Source organism: Siphateles boraxobius, unplaced genomic scaffold (genome assembly GCF_051911475.1).
Source record: "Siphateles boraxobius isolate OS27281-9 unplaced genomic scaffold, OSU_SipBor_1 8, whole genome shotgun sequence".
NCBI classification, from domain to species: domain Eukaryota; kingdom Metazoa; phylum Chordata; class Actinopteri; order Cypriniformes; family Leuciscidae; genus Siphateles; species Siphateles boraxobius.
Genome location: NW_027509208.1, coordinates 26,637,896 through 26,650,764, shown reverse-complemented (window position 1 = coordinate 26,650,764; position 12,869 = coordinate 26,637,896). Strand labels below are relative to the sequence as shown.

General features: G+C 41.8%; 1 protein-coding gene across 4 annotated transcripts in view; it reads left to right on the top strand.

Annotated features, from left to right (window-relative positions):
• traf3ip2a (TRAF3 interacting protein 2a) overlaps positions 1–6,978 on the top strand; it is a 41,299-nt gene extending 34,321 nt beyond the window's left edge. For all 4 annotated transcript variants that reach the window (XM_077219807.1, XM_077219805.1, XM_077219806.1 and 1 more), the window contains exons 8-10: positions 1–105; positions 5,638–5,712; positions 5,826–6,978. In XM_077219807.1, coding sequence (XP_077075922.1) covers positions 1–105; positions 5,638–5,712; positions 5,826–5,972 — 327 coding nt within the window. In that variant the 3' untranslated portion in view covers positions 5,973–6,978. The remainder of the gene's footprint in view (positions 106–5,637; positions 5,713–5,825) is intronic.
• Positions 6,979–12,869: the final 5,891 nt, after the last annotated feature.

The following is a 12,869-nucleotide window of genomic DNA, read 5'->3' as shown; positions in this document are numbered from 1 at the left end:
AAGTCAGTGCTAATCATTGTAGTGATCAGTCCAAAGTATAAGATGGATGTTGAAGGAGATGGATCTGATCAGCATGGACTACACACCAAATACATACACACTCAGGTGAGAGTTGGTTGACAGCTGTCTTTTCAGATCCTTCTTTATAGATCTGTGTGAAAGGTTCTTAAATTTATTTTAATTACACAGCAAAAACTCCAGTGTTAAATTAACTCTGCTGGGAGTGTTAAATGAACACTGACGAGTGTTAAATGAACACTGAAGCAGTGTTAAAATTAATGAGCTAATTAAGTGATTAATTGAGTGATGATTGTCCATTATTGAAGACACCTGATGTTAACAAGCAGAATCACCAAAAGAGAAAAAAACACCATTGTGGTGGTCAGTGTTTGCTTTAGTTGGGCTCTTGACCCTTAAACATTAGATTTTGTGTGGCTGTGGTGTTATTGAGTTATAACTGTCAGATGACTAAAGAGATATGGTGGTGTTGGTTATGATTTGAAATAATCATGATTTTTTCCTGAATCACTAAACTCATTTGGAGAGTTATGTTTATTTTGTTGATTACAGCAGCCCAACACTGCACGTTTTCTTTGTCTCCCTAATCAAACACACCTGATTCAACTCATTAGCTCATAATCACATGGGTTATGAGCTGATGAGTTGAATCTGGTGTGTTTGATTGGGGAGACAAAGAAAACGCGCAGTGTTTGGGGGGAGCCAGGAAAGGGTTGGGAACCACTGCTCTACTCTAGAGCAGTGTTTCCCAAACCTGTCCTGAAGGACCAACAACACTGCACGTTTCCTTTGTCTCCCTAATCAAACACACCAGATTCAACTCATCAGCTCATTAACCCATGTGATAATGAGCTGAATCAGGTGTGCTTAATTAGGGAGACGAAGAAAACGTGCAGTGTGGGGGGTACTCCAGGAGCAGGGTTGGGAACCACTGCTCTAGAGCATATGATTTTTAGCTTTTTCTATAGAATCCAAATTTTTAAAAAAAAGTCGGAAGACTTTTTTTAGACACACAGACATCAAGAATCAGCCTCTGAATCTCAACAGTGGTGACAATAATAAAGCATGTTGCAGTGCATTCTGGGTGCCACCAATCCAAACTCATTTATTTCTCCCATTATGTATTGCGGTATAAATATATTATGATCTGAATTGTCTTAGTAATTTCCTTTACCTAACTCAGTGTTTCTCAACCCTGCTCCTGAAGGACTAATGAGCTAACGAGTTGAATCAGGTGCGTTTTGTTAGGGAGATAAAGAAAACGTGCAGTGTTGGGGGTCCTTCAGGAGCAGGGTTGAGAAACACTGTCAAATTAAATCAAATCAAATCAAATCATTTTTATTTATAGAGCACATTTAAAATCACCCTTGGTTGTCCAAAGTGCTGTACAGTAGAGTAAGAAAAACTAAACAAGGCAAACATACAAGAAAAAGAACATACAAGTTATGGTACATTAAACGCACTAGAGAAAAAATGTGTTTTCAGCCAAGATTTGAATTCAGCTAGTGTGGAAGCTGATTTAATATGTAGTGGTAGGGTGTTCCCCAAGAGATCTGCAAACTCGTTTATGAAGTTACTCGATGAAGGTGGACGGTAAATAAGTAGAAGTAAAACTGGACAGGGAGAATTTAGATGAATTTCCTGGAGTTCAAAGCTGGTAAAGGTAGTAGTTGACAGTTGGCGACACTGTACTCTGTTTTTAAAAACAGTCACAAGTCCATCTCCCCAGCCGGTTAACCGAGGAGTGTTGAAGAAGTCATACTCCGGGGGAACCAATTCGGAAAAAACACTGAGGTCACCTGTTTTTATCCATGATTCAGACACAAAAAAATAATCCAAATTGTTGGAAGAGATAAGGATCGAACGTTAGCAAGCGCCATCCTAAGCTGCGGTGGATCCTGTGGGAAATATGGAGCACTACGTAGTGATCGCAGATTATGATGATTAACAGACCATCGGAACTGTGGAGAGGTCCGTTGAGCGAGACCGGATGATGTACACGGGGCGATCGGACGAATCCAGAGACGATTTAGCTCCGCAGCCCCTCGAGAGAGCCAAGAGTGGCACGCCAAGTTCAGTGAGGCAGAGATCGACGCCGAGGTGGAAGGTGAGCCCGTTGCCCAGGCTAACCTCAGCCGAACGGCAACGCCACCCCGCCCCGCGTCTCCTCCGGCGTTCCCTGCGTGGAACTTCAAAAGCGCCCTGTTGCAGATAATCTGGTAGGTTTGACTGCAGGGGTGGTGAGTAAAACTCATAGTTGTTTAAATCGGGGTGAATCCCAAAAGGCTTTGACATGGAGTGATAAATGTCTTTGAGTTGTAGACGATCATAAGTGATCAACGAGTGACAACATAAAAACAACAGAGATAGTAAAAACATCGTCGATGGCACAGAGGGCAGACGGCATGCCACACACATCGGCGCCATCTTTTCCCTTTTTATAACAGATTTAACTGTCCTAACTGAATATTTTGTTCGTCACCATTGTTGAGATACATACACTGAATCTTGATGTCTGTGTGTACCTAAAGGAACACTTTTTTTTTTTCAGAACTTTTAAGAAATCTTTTGGAATATACTGAAAATTCTGGATCTAATGCTGTAGAATCAATGTGATGCTGTAATCAACAATAGAAATCTAAGTCAGAGATTAGGCTCTAAATGAGTTTTGCGATTCAGGTCAAATGATGATTGTCAAAACATAAACAAAACCATCAGATCACCTTTTCTCTTTGTTCATCTGGCAGTTATAACTCAGTTACATCAACCAAACAAAATCTAAAGGTAAGAATGTAATGGTCAAAGCCCAACTAAAGCAAAACTGATCTCCATAATGGTGACTTAAAAATAGTGATTTTCTCCTTCAGTGATTCTGCCTGTTAACATCAAGTGTCTTCAATAATGGTCAATCTTCACTCAATTAATCACTTAATTATCTCATTAACTTTAACACTGCTTCAGTGTTCATTTAACACTTTTGAGTGTGGAGTCAAATAAACTCCTAGGAGTTTTTGCTGTGGGGTTCAGGCCTTGTCCACACGGAAACGCAGTATCAGGTCACTGAAACCGAACATTTTTGAAAACCCCTGCCAGGGTGAGGATATTCAGAAACGCCGGTTGCAGTGTTGTCGTGTAGACCAGTGGTTCTCAAACCTGTCCTGGAGGACCACCAACACTGCACGTTTTCTTTGTCTCCCTAATCAAAAACACCTGATTCAACTCATCAGCTCATTATCACATAGGTTAATGAGCTGATGAGTATGCTGCTTGCTGCTTGCAGCTATATTTAGGGGCCAAGCACCGAAGGTGCGGGCACCTATTGTAATTGTTCTGGTTCTTATTAGGGGCCAAGCACCGAAGGTGCGGGGACCTATTGTATCTGTTCCGGTTCTTATTATTATTAGGGGCCAAGCACCAAAGGTGCGGGCACCTATTGTAATTGTTCTGGTCAGTGGCAGCTGGTAAAAAATATCTGAGGTGGGGCTGTCATATTCTGTCGGTTTCAATAGTCTGGTAACATGGTAGTCTTTTAGTGTAGTATTTAAACACACATTTGCTTTCTTTCATCATATTCTGGGCTCATCGGCTTTTCTGTACAGGCTATGCTTAATTAGTATGGTGTTAACTGAGTTTTATAATATAATTTATTACTTTTAATATCAGTCCATCACACACAGGTTTCGTGACATCATCATGTATAACATGAGTCCCATTTCATTGGCTAAGCGCCAACCAATAAAATGGCTCCTTTGAACACCCCCGCTCCCGCCCCCTTCCTCTCTCGCAGCCACTGAGTTGCAAGTGCACAAGTTAGTTTTGCACCTAATATATCGTGAAAAGAGTAGCAAAAGTCAAGGAGTGAAATTTGAACTTGCAGTGACAGATCTGAGAAGTTGCAATTGCCAATTTGAGGTTGTACTGCGAATTTGAATGTAAGAAGAAGTGCAAATTTGTATTACAAGTTTGTGTCTGTTGTTGTATCTTTGTGAATGGCATTTTACACATTTGTGACTGCTTGTCTGCAGCTTCAAATTTGGAATACAGGTTTGTGACTATTGTCTGCGAGTGCAAATCTCAGTGTTCAAGTTCAGATATTTATTTGACAGGTTTTCACATTGGAGCTGTGAGTGTAAATGTTCGCGTACAAGTACGAATATTTATTGTACAAGTTCTCAAATTCACATCTAAAGAAGGCTTGCAAGCCAAAACATCTGTTGTATTACAACCCTGTGAAAAAAAATTGAAATAAAGTGACTAAAAGGATTTCGAATTTTGAGTGCGGATCACAGCTATATTCCAATGCCATACAGGCTTGGAACGACTTGAAGATGAGTAAATGATAAGATAATTTTTATTTTTTGGATGAACATCCTTTTAAGCCAAGATAAGTTTGCATTATTATCTGTGTAAAATAATATTTTTGTATTATAATTTATATTCTTACAGTCAAGTCACCTTCTTTTATATAGCACTTTTAACAATATGGACTGTTTCAAAGCAGCTTTACAGTGATAATAGGATATTAAAGTAACAGAGATTGTTTTGGCTTTAGAGTAGCTCTAGAATAAAGTTATTATCCAGCTAAAGTTAGTTTTGATTGATTCACTTCCATTGCAAAGATCCTTATTTATTAACTTAGGGGCCGTTTACACGACACCGTTCTAACAGAAAACCTTTAACGTGCTCCGGCCCGCTCATTCGCAGAATTATTTATCGCTTCCGAGTAGCCATGTGAACTGGAACTATTTTGACAACGTTTTATCTGTACAGAGGTAAAGGGAAGGGAAGAAGGCCTTCACAGGGGAGAGACTAGTTGACACTTCAGGACTGCATTGTCGTTGTGTCCAGGTGCAGGTCCTTCATCAGATCCGGATGGATCCAGCGGACTGCTGTAAACCTCGGGATAAACAGAGAGACTAGTATTAGCATAGATGCCATTATTCTTATGATGTAACGAGTACATGTGAATGTGTATACTACGTCAAAGAGATGTGTTTTTAGTCTAGATTTAAACTGACAGAGTGTGTCTGCTTCCCGGACAATGATAGTATAAGGATCTGCCGCCAGCAGTCGATTTTGATATTCTAGGTCAGGGATGGGCAACTCCGGTCCTCGAGGGCCACTGTCCTGCAGAGTTTAGCTCCAACCCTAACAAAAATTATTTTTTAGTAATCCTGAAAACATTGATTGGCTTGTTCAGGTGTGTTTAATTAGGGTTGGCTCCAAACTCTGCAGGAGAGTGGCCCTCAAGGACCGGAGTTGCCCATCCCTGTTCTAGGTATTATCAACTGGCCAGAATTTTGAAATCGCAATAGACGTGAAGGACTATAATGCATTAAGAGCTCGCTCAAGTACTGGGGAGCTAAACCATTTAGTGCTTTGTAAGTAATCAGCAATATTTAAAAATGTATACGATGTTTAATAGGGAGCCAATGCAGTGTTGATAGAACCAGGCTAATATGGTCATACTTCCTGGTTCTAGTAAGAACTCTAGCTATTGCGTTTTGGACGCAAACAGTATATGTAAGATATTTTATACTCTTATAGTTTTGGTATCTAATAAATTCACTTCCCCTCTGGGTTAGCTGTGCATGTTTTTGATTGTTTTCATTTTTTCAGATCCAAAATGAATTTATTCTGCAGAGATGTTTGAACTTCAGATTGGTACCAGTGCTGTTTCCCAATGCTAATCAAGTAAGTCTCCAAAAACAAAATGTATGTGGTAAGGGTATGAGACGAAATACATGTTTGAAAGGAAATATATATGAAGATGGCCGTAAGTTTACAATCTGTTGCTTTCTCTGCAGAGTCATGTTCCACTGTGGCTGCAGAGCACTCGCCTGTATCGTTGGCCTGCAGATGCTAAAGACCTGTTACTGCGTTTACTCAGAGAAGAGAAATACATTGTCCCTCCACTGGGCAAAGAGCTGACGCTCACTATCAAACCCCTATAAGAGTTTATTTCATTACAGCATGTTTCACCTCAAAATCAAAAGAAAAATAAGGAAAGCCTATTTTAGGACCATAATTTTCATGAGAATTAAGGACATTGTCCCCAAAAAATATTACAAAAAAGACAAAACAAAAAAAACAAGATCATTCTAAATAGGAATTCTTATTACCGCAGTGTAATTTTACTGGATTACAGTGGTTTCATGAAGACACTCTCAGACATGACCTTACTTGCAAAAATCCTATAGGATTTCTTTGAAACGTAATTTAATAAGTTAATTAATTTGAAACTTAATTAATACAGTACTACAACTAATCAACTTCAATGGGCTTCTCTTTGTGTTTGTGATGTGAATTCTTTTATAAGTAGCGTCTAAACTTATTTGGCTTCATACCGTCAGAAGCTTTATATTTTGAGGCAAACATAAGACTGTGGTCTCTCTTCATTACCCTCTGTTGTACTGGTAATCTGATGGTGAGATATGCCTTGTCATATTTTCTTGTCTTTAAAATCAAAGTTTCTACACCGGACGCAAGGCTTTCTATACTGGACACAACAGACAGCATAATTGAATTGTGTTCTATTATTTACTTATATGTCAAGTAGCTGCAAAATCAAAATCATTTTGCAGTGGAGTCTTGTATCACTCTGAAGATACCAATCTGCTGACTGTTCAGCAGATGACTGTACACTATCCCCCTTTTTATAACTTGTTTTTAGGTAGGAGCACTACAACTGAAAAAAGTACAGAATGACTGTTAGATCCTATGTTCTGTAGACGCTCTTAATGAATGCTGTAAACATGGTGAAAAATACACATAGCATTAATTAAACATAGCCTACTCCTAGCTATATTTGGACATTTGTAATTGTGTCATTTAGATGAATTGCTCCTGTAGCATTTCTCATTTGTAAAACATTGTTTGGATTAAAGCATCTACTAATTTAATTAAAACATGCCAAGCTGTGATGTCTGGTGAATAGAATAAACTTGCCCGTTTTTTAAAGACGATTTGGTCAGAAAATCTTTATACAAAGTTATTTTAACACTCTGTAGAGTGTGACCATATGTACTCTGAGTATATTTCATTTAACTCTGGGGATTTTGCTGTGTATGATTTAATTTGTTAATGCACTGAGCACTGCTGTAGTTTATATAACAACATTCTCCAACAACAGAATGCTACTTTTAATAAGAATTAGAATCAAATTAGAATTAACTTCTGCCAGTCATTGACCATTATTTCATTCATTGTTGGGTGCCATGTGCTGCCATGCATTTCAGAGTTATTTTTTGCAGTGTATTTTAATATCATTTTTTAATAATTTCCCCAACGATGCTAAGAGACTAAAGCCCTATTCGCACTGGATTAGTATTATCTGGGAACCTCGTGTGATTTAGAAATTACCCCAGCACATCTGAATTTCGTGTGGTGCATTCGCACAGGATAAGCGAAGCCTGTGATTTTACTCAAATTGACTGACTTATCTCACGGATATGATGTCAATAGGCTATTGCTTGGAAATGTCTTGTGGTTATAGGTCTGGCTGGATGCTATATTATAAACAGAAGAATGTTCCTTAGGGACCGTTCGGTATTTATGGAATGGACCACCTGAGGAAAATAGGGGAGGGTCATGTCTTTTTACTCTTTGTTGAGGGGAGGGTCATCCAACTTTTTTTAGTCTGGGGGAGGGTCATCCAACTTTTGTATTCATGAAAACAGCAACATTTCAAAGTGGCTTGTTTGATGCATATTTTTCCATGTAGATCAATTTAGCTCTCTCAGTCTCGGACCCCATCGCTAGCAGATGGGTCTGACCCAACAGAAATCAAACGCGAAAGTCAGTTTGGCGCGGTTTGAAAGTGCGCGCACGGGCTTCAGGCCTACGCGCTCAGAAAAAGTGCTTCATGCCGGAACACAACGCCAATGAAATGTTATTAGGGACTTGTCTATTAAATTCCTCTGTTTTCATCTTGTCTTTGTCAGTTCGTTGTGGATGTTCCTGGGTTCCCGCTTGTCTCCGTTCTCCGTGCTCCCGCCTGTCTCCTGTTCTGTTGGTTCTTGTTTGTCCTGGCACCTCGGTTCGTCTCGTGATTCCCTCTGGAGAATAGAGGCACTATTGTGTCTGTTCCGGTTCTTATTATTATTATTCTTCCTTCTTCTTCTTCCGACTGGGCGTCTATGGCAGCCCATAGAACTGCTTGCAGGAAAGTTGTGAAATTTGGCACACTGATAAAAGACAGTCTGAAAAGTCAATAGAGCAAATTTGGCGTCTCAAAATCAATCCCTCTAGCGCCACCACCTGTCCAAAGTTTCACTCATATTAAGTCTAATAACTTTTGAACCATAATGGGTAGAAACAAAATTCTTTTCCCTCTGATTCCTGAGCTCTTGCCGATTCGATTGCATTCCATTACGTCATTTTATGTCATACAAATATGTCCGCCATTTTGAATTGTCTAACAAACCTACTTTTGCGAACTCGTCCTAGACGGTTTGTCCGATTTGCACCAAAATGGAACCAGATCATCTCAAGGCAGTGCTGACAAAAAGTTATGGAATTCAAGTTGATTCGTCAAACTGTTCTCGAATACCGCACAAATAAATTTTGCGTAGTGCTTGCAAAAACAGACATAAGGCTGTATCTCCACAACGCTTTATCGTATTCAGACCAAACTAACTTGGTCCATGTCATCACAAGCATGACCTGAGGCTACATGCTGTGTTTCGGCGCAGCGCCACCTACTGGTCTGGAGATACAGAAAATGGCTAATTTTGCTTATAACTTCTGAACGGTTTGTCCAAAAATCATAAAAGTGGTCTCGTTAGATTCAGGGCGTCACGACGAGTCGAGCGATATCCAATTTTCCCAGATCGGCCATTTTGGCTGTCGGCCATTTTGAATTATCTACTAAAATGCTGTCTTTTCAGAACGCATGAACGAATTGTTACGAAACTCTTTATGGCTCATCAGTACGATGCCCTGAAGAAGCCTGACAAGTTTCGAAACAGCGCCACCCAGTGGTAAAATTTATTTTTCAAATGCTTATAACTCTGGATGTGGTTGACTTATTTTCACAGGAGTCACCACCCATGCTAGGTTTCGCCTTACGGTTTGTGTAGCGTTGAGATTTAGCGCTTAAAAAACATTTGCTAATATCTTTGAAACCGCTAGTCCGATCGAGACGAAACCACCGTCAGAAGTTTGGAAACAAAGGTCGCTGGCCATACACCAATGTCCAAATGTCAAAATATTGATAGTAAGGGGTAGTGAAATCCAATCAAAGTCATTTGATTGTCATTTTTGACGTGTTTTTTCTTATAAATGTCTATAACTCCGAAGCAAATTGAGATATTTTCACCAAATTTGTCACACACATGTATGGGCTCAATCATGAGGACAAATGAAAAAATTGTGGGATTTTGCCTCTTGGTGGCGCTATAATAGAACAAAACATGAAATTCCCATTGACTTCAATAAAGTTTTGTGATGTAAAATGCTATACTTAACAAATGCTTTGCTTTAACATTATGAAACTCAGAATTTGCCACCAGCACCATCCCCTGAACTTCATTGATTTTGAGACAGTGAGACAGTGCCACCTGTTGGAATTAAATTTCAACAAAAAACTATTAACTTTTGAATAATTGTGCCTATTGTAATGACACTGGTCTTAATCATAGACTGTAAAAAAAGATGGACGACTCCCCCTTGCTCTCTTCCATTGACGAGAAGTGAAGCCGCCATTGTCCTGATATGGCGCTGACATCTTGGGACTTAACACTGCGCAGTTGCGATTTCGGGACCAGACATGCGCAGTAGTGAGCAGGAATTAAAGCCGCCAAATCAACACCACGCCCTCACTCTCCCTGAATCAATCGCAAGCACACACCCCTGCACTTTTTTTTAAAGTGGCCTGTCTGCTCCGTTCTGCTGCAATATTGATGTCTGCTGATTGCAGTGCCTCGTTAAAATAAGGTAAATACAACTACTAACCACATAGTCATATTTAAAAATTAACACTTTAATATATCCTATAACTTTCTGTAAAATACGAGTAGCCTACTCATATTACTACAATTAAACAACTATCACAATTTGGTGGACATCTAATGTCACGGTTTATGAAATCGCTGTTTCCTTCTTGTCTCGTGTGTATGTTGTGTGTGTGTATTATGTGTGTGGGCGGCAGCGCTGATCACCACCTCTGATCTTTACCAGCTGCGGCTCATCAGCACGCCAGCTGCAGTCGATCAGCGCGGTCTATTTAATTCCTCTGTTTTCATCTTGTCTTTGTCAGTTCGTTGTGAATGTTCCTGAGTTCCCGCTTGTCTCCGTGCTCCCGCCTGTCTCCTGTTCTGTTGGTTCTCGTTTGTCCTGGAACCTCGGTTCGTCTCGTGATTCCCTCTGATTCCATTCATTAGGATTACGGACCATTTCCTCGTTCACCTAATCTGCCGGTTTTGACTGGAATTACCCTTAGCGTCCCTGTGCTACCGAGTGCCTTAACCTGGACATTCTGATCATTCATCTGTGTTTTCAGTAAACAACCTTTTTAATTGTATTTGAATCCTTTATCTTTATCGCGTAACAGAACGAACTGACCAACATGGATTCAGCAAGTAGCACGCCCGAGTTAAACGAGTTCCTGTCTCTTAGCATTGCCAGAATGGATAAACAGGAGGAGAATCTGGCGGTCACCGGACGTGCCGTTCAAGCCTTGGTAGCACAGGTGTCCGAGCTCACCCAACAGCTCCAATACCTGGCTGGTCCCACCGCGCCCAGCCCACCGCCGATTCCCCCACCTCCATCAGCACCCATTCGTCAGCCTGAACCACGGCTACCTGCCCCCGAGATGTATGCTGGGGAACCAAACTTTTGTAGAGCATTTTTAACTAAGTGCTCTATGTTTTTTTCCTTACAGCCCCAGACTTTTAGTACAGAGAAGGCGAGGGTGGCTTTCGTCCTGACACTGTGCAGCACGGTGGGGAACGGCGGTGTGGGAAAATCAAGATCAATGCTGTTCCTCGTTCCAGACACTTTCGGAAGAGATGAGACGGGTCTTTGATCGGGCTACTACCGGACGGGAGGCAGCTCGTCAGCTCACCGATCTTCGCCAGGGGAACCACTCCGTATCCGATTACGCCATCGGACACTTGGATTACCCTTCACTACTATCAAGAACACCATCATTGTCAGTGCACTCAATGGTCAAGAACTACCAGCCATAACTCACTGAACCCACCCCCTGACACTTATCACATCCGGCAATCACACTGAACAGATTTCATTTCTCCTTCTTGACTCACCCATGGCACCCATTGTCCTCGGTCACCCCTGGCTTATACAGCATAGCCCGAGGGTTGACTGGGGACACAACTCTATTTCAGCCTGGAGCACTTCATGTCATAAGTCCTGTCTTGTGTCTGCCTGTTCGTCTGTGTCTAGTTCTGTCTTTCAGGAGGAAGCGGCGAATTTGTCGAACGTGCCCGCGGATTATCACGACCTGCAGGAGGTGTTTAGTAAGTCCTGTGCTGCTTCTCTCCCTCCGCATCGTCCCTATGACTGTGCCATAGATTTACTTCCAGGTAAGTCTCCGCCTAAGGGCAGACTCTACTCACTTTCTGTCCCAGAAAGGGAGGCCATGGAGAAATATATTTCTGATTCTCTAGATTCCAAATTCATCCGCCCTTCCTCTTCTCCAGCGGGGGCGGGGTTCTTTTTTGTGGGTAAGAAAGATGGTTCTCTGCGACCGGGTATTGATTACCGAGGGTTGAACAACATCACGGTAAAGAATACTTATCCTTTGCCGCTGATGTCTTCAGCCTTCGAGCGGTTGCAGGGAGCATCTATATTCACAAAACTGGATTAACGTAATGCATATCATTTGGTTCGCATCAGGGAGGGGGATGAATGGAAAACCGCTTTCAACACCCCCAGGGGTCACTTTGAATATTTGGTTATGCCGTTCGGGCTGTCCAACTCCCCAGCGGTTTTCTAGGCACTTGTCAATGATGTGTTGAGAGGCATGGTAGACCAATTCATATATGTTTACCTGGATGACAGATTGATTTTTTTCATCATCTCTCTAGGAACATGTTCAACACGTCAGACAAGTGCTTCAGAGGTTGCTAGAGAATGGGATTTTTGTCAAGGCGGAGAAATGCGCGTTTCATGCACAGTCTGTTTCCTTCCTAGGGCACATCGTCTCACCTGAGGGAGTGCGTATGGATCCTGACAGGGTTAAGGCTGTGATGGATTGATCAAGTCCAGATTCCCGTAAGGCCCTACAGAGGTTTCTGGGGTTCGCCAACTTCTATCGGCGTTTCATTCGCAACTTCAGCCAACTAGCCGCACCGCTGACTGCCTTGACCTCTCCCAGAGGTTCAGGTTCGGGGGTACCTTTTATCGTTTGGACCGATCACAAAAACCTTGAATATATTAGATCTGCTAAAAGACTCAACTCCAGGCAGGCTCGATGGGCACTTTTTTTCGGACGTTTTGACTTTTCTCTCTCGTACCGCCCGGGCTCCAAGAACATCAAGCCCGATTCCTTATCTCGTATTTTTGATCTATCCGAACGCCCAGCTACTCCCGAGTTTATTTTACCCGAGAAGATAGTTATCTCTACGCTCACATGGGAGATCGAAACGAAGGTCAAGACGGCCTTAGAAGGGGTAACGCCTCTGCCCGGGTGCCCACCGAGTCGTTTATTTGTGCCGGAGGGGTTACGGTCCGACGTTATTCGATGGGGTCATTGCTCCAATGTGGCTTGTCATCCAGGAGTAAACCGCAGCAGCTGTTTAGTCAAGCAACGATTCTGGTGGCCAGAATGATTCTGGTGGTGCTGGCTTGTTCGGTTTGTGCCGTTGGTAAGATGTCCAACCCTCCTC